The 21,517-nt window shown below is 36.8% G+C and overlaps 1 protein-coding gene across 5 annotated transcripts in view; it reads left to right on the forward strand.

Annotated features, from left to right (window-relative positions):
* Positions 1–21,517, forward strand: part of CNTN5 (contactin 5) — an 824,990-nt gene that overhangs the window by 581,567 nt on the left and 221,906 nt on the right. For all 5 annotated transcript variants that reach the window (XM_087433624.1, XM_087433627.1, XM_087433626.1 and 2 more), the window contains 3 exons: positions 726–862; positions 2,680–2,809; positions 5,239–5,389. In XM_087433624.1, the coding sequence (XP_087289750.1) occupies positions 726–862; positions 2,680–2,809; positions 5,239–5,389 (418 nt within the window). The remainder of the gene's footprint in view (positions 1–725; positions 863–2,679; positions 2,810–5,238; positions 5,390–21,517) is intronic.

The raw sequence follows: 21,517 nt of genomic DNA on the forward strand, positions 1-21,517 counted from the left end.
AGTTGTTTCAAAGAGAATATTTTTGGACAAAGAGTCACTTGTTTTCAGTGTTTTTTATTTTAAAAATCAGCCAAAGGAGGAAAGACACTTTAACCTGTGTCTTATAGTTTTCATGCAATTACAATATTATCTCTTTCTTGATATAGGATTTTTTCTCTGTTGTAATTTTGAAATATTTTTCTAAAAAATATATTTGAAGAATGCTATTTTGTAAATACAGAAAAATTTTACCAAGTGAAATTTGAATTTGCAAATTATTTTTCTGAAGCCATTCAGGTTCTATTAGGAAAAAAAAAAAGCAGAACAGTTATTCAATAAATGGGCACGTTGTATTATTTCAACCTGTGCTAACATTGCCCCAATAGTTGGAGGAGATGATGCCTCTAAGTACCTGACTTCCTACTAAACAAGTTCTGATGCTTTGGGGAGAATCTAGCCACTTGCTGTAAAGTGTAAAAGCCACTTGCTGTAAAGTAAAACAATAAGATATACTTCACTTAGCTTACAAAAGTGTGTCAAATTATCAAAATATCATCACTGCTGTATTTTTTTACACAGGAAATAGAGTTCTGTGCAATGCAATGCTGTGCTTCTTCCAAACACCCATAGTTACATGAATTGATTTAAAAAAATTTTAATGCAATGAATATTTCCATATGAATTTTGAACTTGGTAAAGTGTTTGAGAAATGAAATCACCCTTCTTTAATGCTTAAACTCTTACAGCTTACCCACACTGGGTAGAAAAACTGAATGATACTCAGTTAGACAGCGGGAGCCCTCTCCGATGGGAATGTAAGGCTTCTGGAAAACCCAGACCCACATACCGCTGGCTGAAGAATGGAGTGCCCCTCTTGCCTCAGGTACGTTGGTAACTATGAACCTGTTCCAGTGCAATTTTAGCAGGATTTCACACAGGACAAATTATCCTCCCTTAGTCTTATTGAAAGCCATTTCCTACTTATGCCTTATGATATATTTGGAGGAAGAAATATAACAAATATATAAACAAAACTTTATTTTTATTTTAATTACCTCATTAATTTTGAGTAATACATTGTTTCTTTGAATTTTATTAAATCCTATAAATTTATAGGGAAATATCAATGATTATCATAGTCTCATTGCCTTTGCTAGCTGACTTTTAGATATTATCTGGCTTGTTGCTGGCACTTTGCAGATGATGGCGTTAACCCCAAGTGGTTTCCCCAAGATCGCATATCTAGCAAGAGATGAGATTGGAATAGAAGCCTAGTCTTCTGTGTCCTGGGCAGATTCTTTCTGTAACATCATGCTACCAATAGATTTAAATATCTTTTTAGTAAATCTACTGCATGTTTTTAAAACAAATTAATATGTACTGGATTTGAAAATAAATCAATTACTATTTAATTTCAGAATAATAGTAATAATTTTAGCTAACCCTTTCCCTTGTTGTGGCGTTTACAGGAAGCGGGGCAGATGGGGAATAGTTCACTATTTATGAGCAAAATGGAGGGGAAGTGTATAAAGTTGAAATTCCAAACACTGGTTCTGCCCAGGTCCTGCCACTACCAATGGGCCTCTTCTCTGTCATTTACCTCTCTGGGCTTCAGTTTGCTTCTTTGTAAAATGAAGAGATTGGACCAGATCATCCCTACAGTCCCATCCAGCTCCTAAATTCCCTTCTCCTAAAACCAATTAGGCCAAAACAAAATGCAATTACACAAAAAGATGGACAGAAATAAAAAGAACAATAGAGCTGTTAAAGAAGCCTGACGGTGGGGGTGATCCTGAGACACTGATGCATTGCCTCTTTCTCTCCAATTCTCCTGGGATACCAGATAAACCCTGTTGGTCTTATTTTCTACTCCCAGCATCCAAGTAAAGTAAATTCCGCTGGCAGATAATACGTCTGCAGTGAATGGGTTTCTTTTGAAAATGACGTCAAATTATTTGGCGTCTCTGTTGATAGATAAAGCACTGCTCACTAAAAATAAAAGAATAAATTACTTTGCATTAAGTAGACAAGACACCTGGTGTGTTTAACATTTTAAATTTAAAATTTGTTTTTGAAATGTGCTCTTAGCCTCAGTTTACCTCCATTTGTACACGGTCAATTTTCTGACTTCCATATTAAGTTTTGTCTGATAACGAAGTTCATATTTGCTGACCAATAATTTTAAACAGAATCCAGTTGCAGGGCGGTATTTTATTTGTTTTGATTTATTGGGAAGTGAGAGAAAAGGCCAACTCCTGACCAGACCAATAAAGTAGAGGGATTCTTATTATGACCTGGGCTATTTCTAACCTTGATCCCACGTGTCTACAGCCCCTTTGCACCATGTGTGACCCTGCTTCTCATCTGTAAAATGAATTCAAAGAAAAGTATCATCCGTTGATCATACTTCACAAGCTCAACTAGCATACAGACAAAAGCAGCTCAGTTTAAAAACAAAACTAAAACTAAGACGCATAAGTACAGGAAAAATATAGTTATAATTTCCTTTCTGCCCAAGAAAGAGTTATAATTCACAAAAGACATGTTAAAATAATGAACATAAATTTGTGTTGCTAAGTTGTCAAATAACACTCAACTGCGCTAATTGGAGGCTTTTTTTCCTTCGTCTAGGAGAGAGAAACTGCAAAATCTGTATGATGTTTTCACTTTCTATATCTAATTTTTTTTATTCCATTACAGAGTAGGGTTGAGATGGTTAATGGAGTATTGATGATCAACAATGTGAATCAATCAGATGCTGGAATGTATCAGTGTTTGGCTGAAAATAAATATGGAACCATTTATGCAAGTGCTGAGCTGAAGATTCTAGGTATGCAATTTCTAAGTAAATAAATAGGAAAAAGTGTTGTTTCTTTTCATGCTCTAATTCTTACTACACTGAAGTTTTTATGATGTGATTGTAAAAACCAATTTTATAGCTTGACAGGAAATCCTATGTCTTGCTGATATATATGTTTTTTAAGCTTTAGGGAACAAGTTTACATTGTGTACAATTTGTCCCATAACGTGTTTTGTAAGGTTTTTTTTTTAACTTTAGTTTTAATCTTAACAGGTTTATACAATATTTTTTCTATGGTATTAAAAAAATCACATAAGAAACATATGTTAACTTTCAAGAAGGCACATCTTGAGGGTAGGGGATCAGAATGTAGATTTCCAGCAGCCTCTCTCTGTTCCTATAGCAATGTGTGATATTTTCCCAAGCAGCCCTTACATGCCAGTAGGTGTGTGGCTCCTGCAGGGCAGGACTTCAAGGTAAAGCACCTCTAATCATGGAGAAGCAACCATTATCATCCTTGCATACAAGGGAAAGCCTTTCTAAGGCCAGGCCCAGCAATCTCATAGGGATACACCCTTGATAAGAATATAACCAGGACACTGGCACTACTTCACTATTTAAATAGTACAGGAAGGCCCGCCCCTGTGGCCTAGTGGTTAAGTTTGGTGCACTACACTTTGGCCTTTGGCCGCCTGGGTTCAGTTCCCCGGGTGGGCACATACACCACTTGTCTGTCAGCAGCCATGCTGTGGTGGTGGCTCACATACAAAGAGAGGAAGATTGACAGCAGATGTTAGCTCAGAGCAAATCTTCCTCAGCAGATAGATAGATAGATAGATAGATAGATAGATAGATAGATAGATAGATAGATAGATACTACAGGAAAGATTCCATCCAGTGGAATAGGCTATGAAGATTGAGCTTATTTGGGCCACTGGAGTGGATTTTGCCTTTTCTCACTCTGATGATTTCCTAAACTTTGGGTCTAGGATGTTTGTAACACAAAGAGAGATACTTAAGTGATCTTAACTCATTGTCTCCCAAAAGTCAACAAGGGCCCAAGTGTACTTTCTCCTCCCCCCTTAAATTTCCAAAGCATGACATTAACAGAAACATCCAAGATCTCAGGAATCTGGGAACTTACTGAATTATGAATTCTTGCACTTGAAATGTCTCCACATTGTAACAAATCCATTCAAAATAGATATAGGAGTTTACATTTCAATCTCCTAAAGCCTAACCAGTCAAATATTAATGTACTTTCTTGTCAGCTCACATGCCAATAATTCTGAGTTAAAAAGCTGATTCAACCTTCACCTAGTTAATAGTTTACCCAGAAACACTATCAAAGGTGTCCTTTTCTCATTCACTACACATATGTTCAAAATTACATCTTGTAACTTCCATTCTCAGTAGGCAACCAAAAATGTTGCCTGTAATCGCCACAAAAGTTTCTTCACTTTTCTTTCAATTTCTTAACCCATTTCAGTTGCATACATATCTGTTTTATGTTGCATACATATCTTTTAATGTTGTTGTGCCAAGCATTATACTGCTATATAATAGACATAAAATACTTATAAAATATCCATGAAATGGTCACATTGGTATAAATAAATATCTCAGTTATAGTAGACTTGTAGACATATCTTTCAAATTCTCTTTTAGATTAAAAAGTCTTTTTATGATTTTAATTTGTATTAGTCTCTGTGTCATGTATTCTCTGTTCAGTGTTCTCAGCCACAGCTGACCACTGGAATTACTTGGGGAGCTGTAATGAAAAGTATCTTTGTAAAAATCTAGTAAACACAATATTAATATTATTGAATAATCATACTAGGTGAATAATTACAACCAATTAAATAAAAATTTTAATTGAGATTTAAATAATTCAATTTCTTAAAAATGTATTTCTTTAAAAAATATATTCAATTTTATGTAATATTAAACTAAAATATACATTAAGTTAAAACTCATAGACAGGAAATGGATGATGCAGGATTGCCATCTCCATGGGTAATCTCCATTTTTCCAAAGGAAGCCCAAAATAGAATTCCTTGGCCAGCCCCTTCACTGTTTGCCCAAGGTGCTCATTAGTATTTCATGATTAAAGTTGATAATCATAATTAAAGCATGTGATTTTTTTGAAACAGCCTTTGTCGGTGGGCCCCACATTGTATGAAACTATCACCTGCTAATGGAAGGAATAACCAATAATATATTTATTAATTAATAATAAATTAATAATAATAATTAATTATAAATTAATAATTAATTTATAATAAATTAAATTTCAAGTCAGTGCCTTTTACATTCTATGTTATTTTATATTCTATGTAGATATTCTGTGATTTTATTAGAAATGTATCCCAGAAGAAAAAGTTGCAAAATCTTGATGAATCACCCATTAGGGGTGATTGTCATTGCTTCTGGTAGAACTAATATTTTCTTTTTCATAGCTTCAGCTCCCACTTTTGCACTGAATCATCTAAAGAAAACAATAATTGTTACCAAAGGCCGAGAAGTCGTCATGGAGTGCAAACCCCAAGGCTCTCCAAAACCCACCATCTCTTGGAAGAAGGGAGACAAAGCGGTTAGAGAGAACAAAAGGTTAGAAGTCTATTTCATAATTCAAACTCTTAATGTCAGACTTTTTTGAAGTTGTAGATGATATACACAAAGTATACAAGAAAGAGTTTTGCAATAATTGTGAGACACATCTCATGAACTGATTGAAATATGGTTTTGTCTATGTGATTAAAAAAGAACTCAAAGTTCTATTTCACTATGGTCAGACTTCTTTGCCTCCATGGTGTTTGAACACCAGTTGGGAATTTCACCAGGTTATGAAGAAAGCAAACACTTTCATTAAGCTAGTTATTTTTGGTTTTCATTTTGGGTCTGCAGATTTGGGGATCCACAAGTTATGTATGATAATTTTTAGAAGTTGTGTTCTCATTTCAATGTTAATATTAAAGATAATATAAACATATTCTGGATCTTCTGGATAATCACTTTATTATGGAATACTTCCAAGTGAAATTTGTGCCTGTGTTTGCCTTTTTGTTTTCAATCATGTTGATGCAAAATAATGTAAGATTACTTCGATTACCACAGGCAAATGAGAAATGTGCAGAGGAATATTTAATGTGTAAAGATTTGTCTTTGGTAAGTAAAGCCAAAGGACATCACAGGAGTGCAAATTGGGAAAAACAGAGAGAATTAAATCATCACATGACAGTCTGTGAATTAAATCATCACATGACAGTCTGTATGCCAAGCTCGAAAGTTCCATGCTCTATCAATCATGACTATTTTGGTGTTGCAATTGGTGATTCAGCTCTGACAAAATATTATCCTCTGTTATGTTAAAATAATGTTGCAGATGTTGTTTTAGAGTTTTGTTTTTCATTTGATCAAAAGGGATAAGGAGTTTGTGCTTTGTTTTATGTTTGTCAAGATCTAAGTAACCATATAGCTAAAATAATTTAAGTCAGCATTACGGGTCTATTTGACTATTTCTTTAAGTAATTTTGAAATATTTGAAAAACTTCTTTAGAATATTTTTGTCTCCCGTTCAAGCTGAGAAATGCTGATTTAAATTGTCTATCTTAGATGAAATAATTTGTGGAATGATTGGGTTCAGTTTAGAGCCAAGGATCTATGCTGCCCAGAAAAGATGATCACCTGGAATTGACATGGGTCACGTTGGACATCTCGTTTTGAAAGAGAATTTCTCTTTCTTAGTGAGTGTACGGTGGCGGGCAGGGCAAACCATAAACTGCAAGATAAGTGTTGAATGTGGTTGAATTGAATTTTTTCAGATTGTTGTTCATAGAAATAGGGAAAAAAAAAAAAACCACCAGACACAAACCTTATTAAAGCAGAAGAAAATTATTTTTTTGTATAGTAAGAACAAATAATTTACATTGCTTTGTTATCACCTTTTCTCAATACATTAAAAATTTTTATAATATCATCAAAATATGTATGCCATATCAGTGCAAGCCATTTCAAATGGAAATAGCATTACTTTGTTTTATGTTTGTGGATGGCGCATGAGCCTTGTCCTATTCATTTCAGTTCACATAGAATGTTCCTCATCAACTGTTCATAGACATCACATTGAGTTTTAAAAAATTAGGTGACATCTCTTTTGTCAAAACAAAAGTATTGGGAGAGGAACAGGTTATGAGTTTTCTATTCAACAAATACAAACATAATAAACTTTTTTATTTTCCAGAAGTTGAAAAATACAGTTTGTGAATTTTCCAGTTTTCTTGCCCCCCTTGCTCTTCACTCCTATCCCCTCAGGTTAGTGAGACAGTACACTGACCTCAAACTCAGATGTTTTTCCAGACGTCAATATCTCTGGTCAAAGTGCTATTTAAGAAGGAGGCTGAAATGTGTTTTTATTTATTCAAGTAAAAGCAAGACTTGAGCACATTTACTTAGCATTTTGCCTACGCCAATCTACATGTTTAGATTTGTAAACTGGTTTAATAAAATAACAAAGCTGAAAGATATAGTGCACTTTTACTCTTAAAATCAACAGGCACGCTTGCAAAATACCGTTGTTACTGATGTACAGCCTGTTACCATATAGGCCAGTCCCAGGTTTCATGAAGAATATAATATAGCTGGATATAAAAAACACAACCATTCAAATACTAAAATAAGAAGCTAGGATTTTAAATAACGATAGAAATAATTCCACAAAGCAGTGTAAGAAGACACACACAGATATTTGGAAAACTACATTCTAAAAATATGAATGGGGGCCGGCCCGGTGGCACAAGCAGTTAAGTGCGCGTACTCCGCTGCTGCGGCCCAGGGTTCACCGGTTCGGATCCCGGGCGCACACCGACGCACCACTTGGCAAGCCATGCTGTGGCGGCGTCCCATATAAAGTGGAGGAAGGTGGGCATGGATGTTAGCCCAGGGCCAGTCTTCCTCAGCAAAAAAAAAAAAAAGTGGAGGATTGGCAGATGTTAGCACAGGGCTGATCTTCCTCACAAAAAGAAATAAAGTAAAAAAATTAAAATATGAATACAAACTTGAAATTTAGATTCTCAAATGTATATATTATACATTCTTTAAAATAGTATTTAGTAATATATGACAACTTATTTTCTAACAGATATTTTACATTACTTCTCTCTCTTTATAAAGCACACTAACTATTTGATAGGAGTTGTAAATATAAATTTAAGTGGAAAGGGAGGTGAAAGAAAACTGTTAAAGCTTTGAAATGTTTGTGTTATATATTTCACATTGGAGCTACACATTCAAATCATGGTTCATTTTATTGAAATATAAATATAGTCATCATTCATGTGATCTACATCAAATATGTTCCCCATTCATCCAACCTACAACAACTGAAAAAAAAAAGTTAAATTAATTAGCCTTGGCTTTCATTCATAATTTTCCCAGTTACTTTGGGTTCATTCCAAATTGAAGATTGAAACAGCAAATGGCAGTTTCGTATATGGGCAAATAAAAACTAGTATTTATTATATTGGGGAAAAGGAGTTAAAGTAATAGTGTATTATAAGAGAAACATTTAAATGTGAGAAATATAACACTTTCAAAGCATAAAATTATGTCCAGAGCAATGACATAAAAGTGTAATGAAAAATTTTAGTTGCAGAAAAGTTATCTAATCATCTGGAAACATGTCAGACACTCAAAAAATTGAATTTGAACCTAGAGTTAACTGTAATTTAACTCTAAACTGTAAACGCAATGTTATAATAACTGAAGGTTAGTAGTCGATCATTCGTTTTATCAACAGAGGGCCAAATAACTCATTGGCTTATCTTTTTGTGCAAAATTTTGATTGAATCTTCTAGGTTTGATTTTTTTGTTTGTTTGCTTTGGGAGGGGGGTCTTCAAAACACAGCCTTTTTTTGTATTTATCTGTTTCACTAAACAAATACATAAATCATTATCCTGAAGTTTAAAGTTCGATGCGTAATAACTAGAACATAATATGACTTTTAGAAGAAATTTGATTAATAAATAAGCTGCCTGCTTATATATTACAAAGTATTTCATTTATTTGGTCCTAAATTATACACATAAAGTACAGAAGAAAATGGATTGTATTAGAGCTTGTGAGTTGTTTATGGTAGTTTGTTGTTTATATCACAGAATGTTCGATATGAGCTGCTACTCACACAGGAAATCATATTATTGCTAATAACAATGATGACTGCTTGTAAGTCTATAGCACTTATAATTTACAAAGCACTTAAACACTGTGGGTAACAGTATAACCCAGTGTACAAAACAGGACTTAGTTGCTCTGCTTATCCTGCAGACTATAAGGTTTGAAAAAGTTACTTAATTTATGTCCTTTCTTATAAAATTGGAATCCAAAAGTGTAATCTCATTGGGTTGTGAGAACTGAATGACATTTTGTATGTAAACTACACGGGCCGATGTACGGCATTTAATAAGTGCTCAGTGACTATTACTTCTGATGATAATGATGCTGCTGCTGCTGGTGGTGGAGGTGGTGGTGACAATGGTGCTATCCTTTGCACCTTTGAATCTTTGATTACTGGCATCAATTTATTTTATTATTAGTTCTGGAAAAACTTTTACCACTCTCTTTTTCTTTCTCTAGTAATTAAGGGAAAGAGTACTTAAGGGTTAACTTATTATCTGGGATTAAAGGAGTCTTCTAGGTCCTCTGGGTGATAAATTTGTTATTCATTAATGTATGTCCCTAAATTGACATTCTTTGCCCACCTGAGCCCCAAACCTCCATTTCTCATCATCTATTCCTGGCACGGCCATTCTCACCAACCTTACTTACTCCTCGTTCAGTATCTTTAGGATAGTTTTTGTACTGGTAGGCTAAATATTTACTTGCTCCATGATCAGCATTATAGGCCATGTGCAAATAGGTCAGTACATATGGAGAGTTGATGGAAATAGAGAAGAAGGCTTTCAAAGATTTTTTTACTGTTTTTTTTTTAATTTTTTGTTTATTGCAGTAACATTGGTTTACAACATTGTAAAAATTTCAGGTGTACATCACTACACCTCCACTTCTGCACAGATTACATCATGTTCACCACCAAAACACCAACTACAACCCATCACCACACACATGTACCAAACCATCCCCTTCACCCCACTCCCTCCCCCACTCCCCCCTGGCAACCACCCATCCAATCTCTGTCCCTATGTGTTTGTTTATTGTTGTTATTATCTACTATTTAATGAAGGAAATCATACGGTATTTGACCTTCTCCCTCTGACTCATTTCACTTTGCATTATACCCTCAGTGTCCATCCATGTTGTCACAAATGGCTGGAATTCATCATTTCTTATGGCTGAGTAGTATTCCATTGTGTATCTATACCACAGTTTCTTTATCCATTCGTCCCTTGATGGGCACTTAGGTTGCTTCCAAGTCTTGGCTATTGTGAATAACGCTGCAATGAACACAGGGGTGCATGTACTGTTTTTTTAAAGGAATCTCTAGGTTTCGCCCCATGGCTTTTTTTTTTTTTTTTTTTTAATTTTTTGTTTATTGCAGTAACATTGGTTTATAACATTGTAAAAATTTCAGGTGTACATCATTGTACTTCTATTTCTGCATAGATTACATCATGTTCACCACCAAAATACTAATTACAACCCATCACCACACACATGTACCCAATTATCCCTTTCACCCTCCTCCCTCCCCCCTTCCCCTCTGGTAACCACCAATCCAATCTCTGTCCCTATGTGTTTGTTTATTGTTGTTATTATCTACTACTTAATGAAGGAAATCATACGGTATTTGACCTTCTCCCTCTGACTTATTTCACTTTGCATCATGCCCTCACTGTCCAACCATGTTGTCACAAATGGCTGGATTTCATCGTTTCTTATGGCTGAGTAGTATTCCATTGTGTATATATACCACAGCTTTTTTATCCATTCGTCCCTTCATGGGCACTTAGGTTGCTTCCAAGTCTTGGCTATCGTGAATAAGGCTGCAATGAACACAGGGGTGCATGTACCTTTGCAAATTGGTGTTTTCAAGTTCTTTGGATAAATACCCAACAGTGGAATAGCTGGATCATATGGTAGTTCTATCGTTGATTTTTTGAGGAATCTCCATACTGTTTTCCATAGTGGCTGCACCAGTTTGCACTCCCACCAGCAGTGTATGAGAGTTCCCTTCTCTCCACAACCTCTCCAACACATGTTGTTTCCTGTCTTGTTAATTATAGCCATTCTGACGGGCGTGAGGTGATATCTCATTGTAGTTTTGATTTGCATTTCCCTGATATTAGTGATTTTGAACATCTTTTCATGTGTCTGTTGGCCATCTGTATATCTTCTTTGGAGAAATGTCTGTTCAGGTCTTTTGCCCATTTTTTAATTGGGTTGGTAGTTTTGTTGTTGTTGAGATGCATGAGTTCTTTATATATTTTGGAGATTAAGCCCTTATCAGATGTATGGTTTGCAAATATCTTCTCCCAATTGTTAGGTTGTCTTTTCGTTTTGTTGATGGTTTCCTTTGCTGTGCAGAAGCTTTTAGTTTGATGTAGTCCCATTTGTTTATTTTTTCTATTGTTTCTCTTGCCCGGTCAGATGTGGTGTTTGAAAAGATGTTGCTAAGACTGATGTCGAAGAGCGTACTGCCTATGTTTTCTTCTAGAACTTTCACAGTTTCAGGTCTTACATTCAAGTCTTTAATCCATTTGGAGTTAATTTTTGTGTATGGTGTAAGGTAAGAGTCTACTTTCATTTTTTTGCATATGGCTATCCAGTTTTCCCAACACCATTTGTTGAAGAGACTTTCTTTTCCCCATTGTATGTTCTTGGCTCCTTTGTCAAAGATTAGCTGTCCATAGATGTGTGGGTTTATTTCTGGGCTTTCGATTCTATTCCATTGATCTGTGTGTCTGTTTTTGTGCCAGTAACATGCTGTTTTGGTTACTATAGCTTTGTAGTATATTTTGAAATCAGGGAGTGTGATACCTCCAGCTTTGTTCTTTTTTCTCAGGATTCCTTTAGCTATTCGGGGTCTTTTGTTGTTCCATATAAATTTTAGGATTCTTTGTTCTATTTCTGTGAAAAATGTTGTTGGAACTTTGATAGGGATTGCATTGAATCTATAGATGGCTTTAGGAAGTATGGACATCTTAACTATGTTAATTCTTCCAATCCAAGAGCACGGAATATCTTTCCATTTCTTTGTGTCTTCTTCAATTTCTTTCAGAAATGTTTTATAGTTTTCGGTGTACAGATCTTTCACCTCTTTGGTTAAGTTTATTCCTAGGTATTTTATTCTTTTTGTTGCAATTGTAAATGGGATGGTATTCTTAATTTCTCTTTCTGCTACTTCGTTGTTAGTGTACAGAAATGCAACTGATTTTTGTATGTTGATTTTGTATCCTGCAACTTTACCATATTCGTTTATTACTTCTAAAAGTTTTCTGGTGCATTCTTTCGGATTTTCTATATATAAAATCATGTCATCTGCAAATAGTGACAGTTTCACTTCTTCCTTTCCAATTTGGATCCCTTTTATTTCTTTCTCTTGCCTGATTGCTCTGGCTAGGACTTCCAATACTATGTTAAATAGGAGTGGTGACAGTGGGCATCCTTGTCTGGTTCCTGTTCTTAGAGGGATAGCTTTCAGCTTTTCACCATTGAGGATGATATTAGCTGTGGGTTTCTCATATATGGTCTTTATTATGTTGAGGTACTTTCCTTCTATACCCATTTTATTCAGAGTTTTTATCATAAATGGATGCTGGATCTTGTCAAATGCTTTCTCTGCATCTATTGAGATGATCATGTGATTTTTGTTCTTCATTTTATTAATGTGGTGTATTACGTTGATTGATTTGCGAATGTTAAACCATCCCTGCATACCTGGAATAAATCCCACTTGATCATGGTGTATAATCTTTTTAACGTATTGTTGTATGCGATTTGCTAGTATTTTGTTGAGGATTTTCGCATCGATGTTCATCAGTGATATTGGCCTGTAATTTTCTTTTTTTGTGTTGTCCTTGTCTGGTTTTGGTATCAGGGTAATGTCAGCTTCGTAGAATGAGTTAGGGAGCTTCCCCCCCTCCTCAATTTTTTGGAAGAGTTTGAGAAGGATAGGTATTAAGTCTTCTTTGAATGTTTGGTAGAATTCACCAGGGAAGCCGTCTGGTCCTGGACTTTCATTTTTGGGGAGGTTTTTGATTACTGTTTCGATCTCCTTACTGGTGATTGGTCTATTCAAATTCTCTACTTCTTCTTGATCCAGTTTTGGAAGGTTGTATGATTCTAAGAATTTATCCATTTCTTCCAGATTGTCGAATTCCTTGGCATATAGTTTTTCATAGTATTCTCTTATAATCTTTTGTATTTCTGAGGTGTCTGTTGTAACCTCTCCTCTTTCATTTCTGATTTTACTTATTTGTGCCTTCTCTCTTTTTTTCTTGGTGAGTCTAGCTAAAGGTTTGTCTATTTTGTTGATCTTTTCAAAGAACCAGCTCTTGGTTTTATTAATTTTTCTATTGTTTTTTGGTCTCTATTTCATTTATTTCTGCTCTGATTTTTATTATTTCCCTTCTTCTACTGATTTTGGGCTTTGTTTGTTCTTCTTTTTCCAGTTCCTTTAGGTGCATTGTTAGATTGTTTATTTGAGATTTTTCTTGTTTGTTGAGATAGGCCTGTATTGCTATAAACTTCCCTCTTAGAACCGCTTTTGCTGTATCCCATAAATTCTGGCATGTCGTATTTTCATTTTCATTTGTCTCCAGGTATTTTTTTATTTCTTCTTTGATTTATTCTTTAACCCAGTCGTTGTTCAGTAGCATTTTGTTTAATCTCCATGTATTTGTGGCTTTTCTGATTTTCTTCCTATAGTTGATTTCTAGTTTCATACCTTTGTGGTCAGAAAAGATGCTTGGTATTATTTCAATCTTCTTAAATTTATGGAGACTTGTTTTGTGGCCTAATATGTGATCAATCCTGGAGAACGTTCCATGTGCATTTGAAAAGAACGTGTATTCTTCGGTTTTTGGATGGAATGCTCTGTATATATCTACTAGGTCCATCTGTTCTAGTGTGTCGTTTAAGGCCAATGTTTCCTTATTGATCTTCTGTTTGGATGATCTATCCGTTGGTGTAAGTGGAGTGTTAAAGTCCCCTACTATTATTGTGTTACTGTCTATTTCTGTTTTTATGTCTGTTAATAATTGCTTTATATATTTAGGTGCACCTACATTGGGTGCGTAGATATTTACAAGTGTTATATCCTCTTGTTGGATTGTTCCCTTGATCATTATGTAATGCCCTTCTTTGTCTCGTTTTACAGTTTTTGTTTTAAAGTCTATTTTGTCTGATATGAGTACTGCTACCCCAGCTTTCTTTTCATTGCCATTTGCGTGGAGTATCTTTTTCCATCCCTTCACTTTCAGTTTGTGAGTGTCTTTAGGTCTGAAGTGTGTCTCTTGTATGCAGCATATATATGGGTCTTGTTTTTATCCAGTCAGCCACCCTATGCCTTTTAATTGGAGCATTTAGTCCATTGACATTTAAAGTAGCTATTGATAAGTATGTACTTACTGCCATTTTTAACTTTTTTTTTCTCAGTGTTTTAGTAGTCCTTCTCTGTTCCTTACTTCTTCTATACAGAATTGATGGTCACTTTAGTTTGACCTCTGTCTGAAAGCTGTACTCTTTAACTACCCTCCTCCCTCCTTTTATGTTTTAATATCATATCCAACCTCTTTTTGTGCATTTGTATCCATTACGTTCTAATCGTGGAAATAGATAATTTTTCCTATTTGTGGTCTTCTTTTCCCCTTAAATCAGTCCCTTTAACATTTCTTGTAACACTGGTTTCTTGGTGACAAACTCCTTTAATTTTTGCTTATCTGGGAAAATTTTGATCTCTCCTTCCATTTTGAACGATAACCTTGCTGGGTAGAGTATTCTTGGCTGTAAGTTTTTTCCTTTTAGCACTTTAAATATATCATGCCATTCTCTTCTAGCCTGTAAGGTTTCTGCTGAGAAGTCAGCTGATAGCCTTATGGGGTTTCCTTTGTATGTAACTTGACATTCTCTTGCGGCTTTTAGGATTCTCTCTTTATCTTTAATTCTGGACATTTTGATTATGATGTGTCTTGGTGTGGGCCTCTTTGGGTTTATCTTGTTTGGGGCTCTCTGTGCTTCCTGTACCTGGATGTCTGTTTCCTTCCTTAGGTTAAGGAAGTTTTCATCTATTATTTCTTGAAATAGATTCTCTGACCCCTTGTCTCGCTCTTCTCCTTCCGGGACACCTATAACATGGATGTTAGTGCGCTTGATGTTGTCCCAGAGGTCCCTTAGACTGTCCTCACTCTTTTTAATTCTTTTCTCTTTTACCTGTTCAACTTGGGTAATTTCTTCTAGTCTTTCTTCCAGCTCACAGATCCGTTCTTCTGTATCCTCTACTCTGCTTTTGAGTCCCTCTAATGAGTTTTTCATTTCCACTATTGTATTCTTCATTTCTGATTGGTTCTTTTTTATATCTTCCATTTCTTTGTTGACATTCTCACTGAGTCCATCTATTCTTCTCCCCAGATCAGTGAGCATCCTTAACACTCTTAGTTTGAACTCTCTGTCGGGTAGGTTGCTCATTTCTGTTTCACTAAGTTCCTTTTCTGGGGTTTTGTCCTGTTCCCTTACTTGGAATGTATTCTTTTGCCTCTTCATTTTGCCTCTTTCCCTGTGCTTGTGTCTACGTATTAGGTAGGTCAGCTACGTCTCCTGCTCTTGGATAGGTGACCTTATGTAAGTGATGGCTTAGGAGGCTTCCAGTGTGCTTCCCTCAGTTCTCAATGTTCCAGGGGTGACCCCTATGTGGGCTATGTGTATCCTTCTGCTGTGGCCTGTTTGCTCTCCCTGTAGGCTCCCAGGGAGGCTGAGTTATGCTCCTGGCCAGCTGTTGTAATGCTCAGCTGCTTGTAGTTGTTGTGGGCCCTTCAGTCTCTTTATCAGCTGTGGGGAGCCCCAGCACAGTTGGCTGCAAGTTCTAATACCACATTTGTGTTGCAGTATTTCTTTTAAGTGAGTAGGCCCCCACTGTGGCAGGTTGTTAGGCTCAGGGCCTTACAATTGCTGTAAGCCTCTAGCCTATTAGGTCTCTTGTCAGCTCTCTGAGGATTGCAGCTGGGTGGGGCTGGCCTCAGGCACAGGAGCACCCAATTGTTTCAGGTTTTGGAAGGTGGGGCAAACCTCCTATGTGGGTCTTTGAGAAGTACAAGTCTTCTGTGGCTGAGAAGCCCTGCCGCCCACAGGTCCACACACACAGTCAACACAGTCCTGCCCCGTGTGAGCGCCCCGACCTCCCCAAGTGGACCCAGTCTCTCCACGGCGGGAGCCCCACACACTCTGCCACCGCCCCACACTCTCCACCCGCTCCTTGTGCACACCCTGCCCCACTCAAGTCAGCTCAGTTGCCAGGCTGCAGAGAATCCAGTCACCAATCTATGCAGGCCCACACGTTGCCTGAGGGCTTGTTGTTGGGTGGGGCTAGTCTCTAGGGTGGGCTGCCTGCCCTGGCTGAGCTGGATTAAATCGGTGCTCTAGCGGGTGGAGCAGACCCTGGGCTAGCAGGTCTCAGGGAGAACTCCAATGGCGTCTGTGTCAGCACGCTCACACCAGGCCACAACAATGGCCGCCGCCAATGTCCCAGTCCCTGGAGAGGTCTCACCCCTCACCGAGATGCACTCAGGGCCTATTAGGTGAGTCTCTTGTCACCGAAGCACTGTGCACCTTTCTTTCTGGTGATTTTAGGATGCTTTCTGGAACGGGTGAGTTTGTGCGCGGGCCCTTTAAGAGCCAGTTTTAGTTTCTTTGTGAACCCGGTTTTCTGGGGGTGCTCCCCAATGCTTTAGTAGCAGGCAAAGTCAGATATTATGCTGCTGGTCTCAATTGTGCTGGGTCCACAAAATGCCCACAGCGGGGGCGCTCCCCGGCTCAGGGCCCCGCTCCTCCAGGGAGGCTGCGTACCTGTGAGCTGCTCCCGGCGGCCGTGAAGCTGGCGGCTTGTGAAGGCGGCGTTTTTCCTCTCCGGAAGGGAGTCTCTGCCTCTTCTACTCCAGTTAGGATTGTCCGTTGTTGCAGGAGTTCCTCTTATCCAGTTTTCAGTTCTGTCTCAGGGGTAATTTTTCCACGAGTAGTTGTAAATTGGCTGTGTCCACGGGAGGAGGTGAGTTCAGAGTCTGCCTACGCCGCCATCTTGACTCCGCCCCCCCGCCCCATGGCTTTTAAAGATCACTAGCACATATGCATTTAGGTTCCTTTATCAATCATGTCCATTTTCATACTAAAACTTATAAGTTCCAGGAGTACTAAGACATAAAATGTTCCATAGGGATTTTCTCCTCCACTATACTTTCATTCAGAATGTTCTGCTCATCAAACCCATATTGGATTTTCACTTCAGCTCATTATTTCCATTAGTTGGCCATTAACTTTTGTTAAAATATAATCACCCAGAAGCACTCCAGCAGTGCACAAATATTAAGCCTTCATTATTACATCTTCAATTTCCTGTACTTTTTGCAGACAAAGACAATCTTGGCTAAAATGAAGAATACATAGTTCTTAGTAAAGGTACAGTTTATTTTGTTTCCTTTCCATCTGCACATATATAAACTGTTATTGAAACCCATAGAATATGCCTTTTATGTTTTTAAATTATTCACAATTATTGAAATTTCAAACTACTTTAAGTGCCAGTTTTCATTTTTAGGCAGACAGTGGGGGTACCAGTTACAGAGATAACGGACTATAATTCAAATAGGTGCTAAAGAAATTCTGCATCCAAGAAAATAAAAACTATCCTATGGAGGGGCAGTATTATAGTATAATTTTTCTTTTATGAGACTGTAATCTAAGCAAAAACTTGTCCAAAACCCCTTGTAATACAACCCTGCTCACCAAAGGAGCTTCAGAGCAGCAAAATTTTCAACTTACTCATTTAACACACGCAGAAAATTGCATTTGAAGTACCCATTAGTTGACTTCTAGTGGGAATACATGTTGTGTTTATTAGGCAACAAGATCAGGCTCACATACTGAGTTACAGACATATGGAAAAATATATTCTTAGTGCAAGCCCTAAAGGACACTGTTACTGAGGGGAAAATGGGGTCTTCTTAAGGAAGAAGAAGAATTCATGGGTATAATTAGGGTCTAGTTTCTGTCCCTTTGTTTCCACCTACATGCTGTGTTTGCTAATAAACAAGCTGTTTTGTTGTTTCCTCTTTGACAATGTCTTTTACATATTAAGAACATAAAACAACACAGACCCTAGGTATCTTGGGTTTTTTCAGTGTCTAAGAAATTGTATAATGAGAGAAAATGAGCATTCATATATCAAGAATATACCAGTTGACTTTGTTTGTAAATTAAAATCTGTGCTTTCAAAGGAAATAATCAAAATGACATTATTTATCTAAGGAAAGAGAAGGTTGATAGCTGATTTCATAAGATTTAATACCTATGAACTGCTTACAGTATACAATGTTTTATCACTCAGGAGTGGTGACTTGCTGTTCCACAGGTCCACTGAGCTTAAGGGGATGAGGAGGAAATGGCCTTACATTTACTATGGTGAGGTTAGGATGCTGACTTCCTGGTTTCCTTGAAAACTAACTGCACAAGACTCTGTTGGTTAACCTTCACCACTTTCAATAAATACTAGTGAAAAAACAAAAGGGGAGAAAAACCAAATGCAGTCATAGCAGCAATGTATGATGAACATTGTAATTATAAATATAGATGAACAAATTCTTGGTCTCTAGGAAGAATCACCCCTTCAAGTAAAAATTAGCTCAATTAAGAGATGATCAATGGCTTATTCAAGCCTAGGCCTCTGAAACTCAAAAAAGTCAATATAAGAAGCCAATAGGAGGAATCTTCCACTAACCTCTATCTTTATATCCATAACTACTAAATTCAGCAACTGAGCCTCACTACAGAGGTTGACTTGAAAACCTTTACTACATAGAAGCCATTCTTTAAAGTGACAAGATGTTACTATCCCTACTTGACCTCATCAATACTAATCCAAAATAAGTTTGGAGATTATGAATCCAGTAATAGGACAAGAGAAGATATAACTCCCAAGATTTGAAGTGATTCATAAATAAAAAGTGTCAATAAATAGTGATATAAAGGAAGAATATTGAAATCCATGGATTCTGGAAATTATATAATTCTGTGTATTTCTTCCAGCAAAGGAAGGAATACATACTGTTTCAAACTTTCCAGGAGTCAATTTACCTCTATGTACTCATAAAGATGACAGGATGGGAATCAACAAACATCTTGCTTCAGTCTAGTTGAGTTGCATTAGAGCCCTAGTAGACTCTGGATGTTCGACATAGGTTTGTGCACCTGACTGGTGTCAAGATTAATGTTTGAGGAAGTAACTCTGGGGCACTGACAGAAATAGCAGGGGGAGACAAGGGACACTAAAAACATTAACAATAGATAAAACCAGGCCTGTGAACATGGGAGCACAAAACAGTGTAAAACACAGAGACCTATTGTGCATAAAAGCTAAATAATAGTCATAAATTTGGTAACAAGATGTCAAGCACATGTAAAAAGGATAGGTGCCAAGAGTAACTACAACAGAAGTATAATAATAATTATATATACATACATATAATACATACATATGCATATGTATGTATATAAATAAATAAAATATACTGTGGGGTTAGGACACTCTCATCCATAATGCTTTATTTTTTACATCTTCAAAGAGACCAACTGCTTGTTTGTTTTTTTTTGTGAGGAAGATCAGCCCTGAGCTAACATCCATGCTAATCCTCCTCTTTTTTTTTGCTGAGGAAGACTGGCTCTGAGTTAACATCTATTGCCGATCCTCCTCCTTTTTTTTTTACCCCCAAAGCCCCAGTAGATAGTTGTATGTCATAGTTGCACATCCTTCTAGTTGCTGTATGTGGGACGCGGCCTCAGCATGGCCAGAGAAGCGGTGTGTCGGTGCGCACCCGGGATCCAAACCCGGGCTGCCAGTAGCGGAGCACACGCACTCAACCGCTAAGCCACAGAGCCGGCCCCCAACTGCTTGGTTTTGAAAACAATTCAAATTGCTTGCCCTAGTTTTTAAGAGATGTATAACAGAAAAAATGATGTGATTTGCCCTAGAAATTCAGTTTTAATTCTATGTGAATAGATCCCTCTCTTATTGTACCCATCCTTTCAATCAGTAGACCAATTGAACAAACCTTCATTCAGCAGAAAATTAGATTTTCAAACTAATTTAAGTGTTGGGATAACCATTCTTCCCTGGGTTTTCTTTTCTTTTCTTTTCTTTTCTTTTCCTTTCCTTTCTTTTCTTTTTTCTTTTGCCAATGCCTAAGATTAGGCACTTAAAACCTCTCAGGTAGGAAACACCCTAAATTGTGCTTCTCATTTCCCTCCACTCTCCCTCCCCATATAAACCATGCTTCCTCCTATAAATAGAGGAATCTTTCCAAAGCACAACTTTGACTATGTGATTCCCCTGCTGAAACTACTGATCTGAATCTTCTATTGAATACAACCATAATTCGTGAGTATACATGAGGATCTCCATAATTTTTATGCATTTATTCATCAATCCATCTAACAAATATTAAGTTGAACATGTGAAACTACCATTTTTGTTAAAAATGAGTGAATAGAAAGAATTTCATACAGTTCTATCTAATATTTGTAAGTGCCTATATGCTATAATGCTTGGTGCCAGGAATGGAGCTGTGAATAACATACAGGGTACCTACCAACATGGAGTTCAGAGTCTATACCTGCCTCATTACCTGTTCAACTATCTTTCTCTCTCCGTGTGTCTCTACGCATTTCTGCCCTCTGCCCCAGAAAACTATACAAAGCATTCTAACTTCAAGCCATACTGGACACTCACAATTCCCCAAAACAGGTTCTTCATTTTCTCACCTTGTAAGCTTTACTCAAACTTTCCCATTCTCTCTCCTCCCTTTCCTTGTAGCATGCTGGTCAACCTCAAAAGCATTTGAAATTCTGACTCAAAGGAAAGGACTCTCTTTTTATGCTTTCTCACCTTTGGAAAGGCTCCAGCAGATACAGTTATCAAGGAGCTGTAGTTAGTGGGAAATTAGATAAATAATTTAAGTCAGCTTCTAACTTTTAATTTAGTTCTCAGTATGTGCCAATTGACAACCCTCTAATTTAGATATTGTCATCTCTTTTTTTATATAATTTTATTTAGATATTGTTGTCTCTGATATACAAATTTTGAAATTTAAACCTAAGAGATTAAGTTACTTGTTCAAGGTCATCCGCAAAGCTGACCTTTAAAACCAAGTCTGGTCCTAGTCGATGATTCTATGATAATCTTAACAATAAAGTTGTTTAGCAGTGATGATGCATTTCAATCTACATGGAGAATTGTGATGGAATTCCTTCTTAGTATCTGTGATGTTTCTGATAAGGATTCTGCTTCCCAGTCTATACTCAAAAGGTGCATAATCAACTTCACAGGCAGTTTTCATGCACACACACATACATACACACACACACACACTCCTCACACAGGTTCAGAAAATCCTCCAAATAAAGAACTTCATTTGAATCTAATTTTCCTTTCAATAGAAGTCACGGGCCAAACTGAAAACTAAGAGACACAGTGGCAAAATTTCATCTTGCCTTTATTTTTCTCTTTCTCTATCTTACTT

Source organism: Ceratotherium simum, chromosome 7 (assembly GCF_057802395.1).
Source record: "Ceratotherium simum simum isolate JZ-2026a chromosome 7, ASM5780239v1, whole genome shotgun sequence".
Taxonomy (NCBI): domain Eukaryota; kingdom Metazoa; phylum Chordata; class Mammalia; order Perissodactyla; family Rhinocerotidae; genus Ceratotherium; species Ceratotherium simum.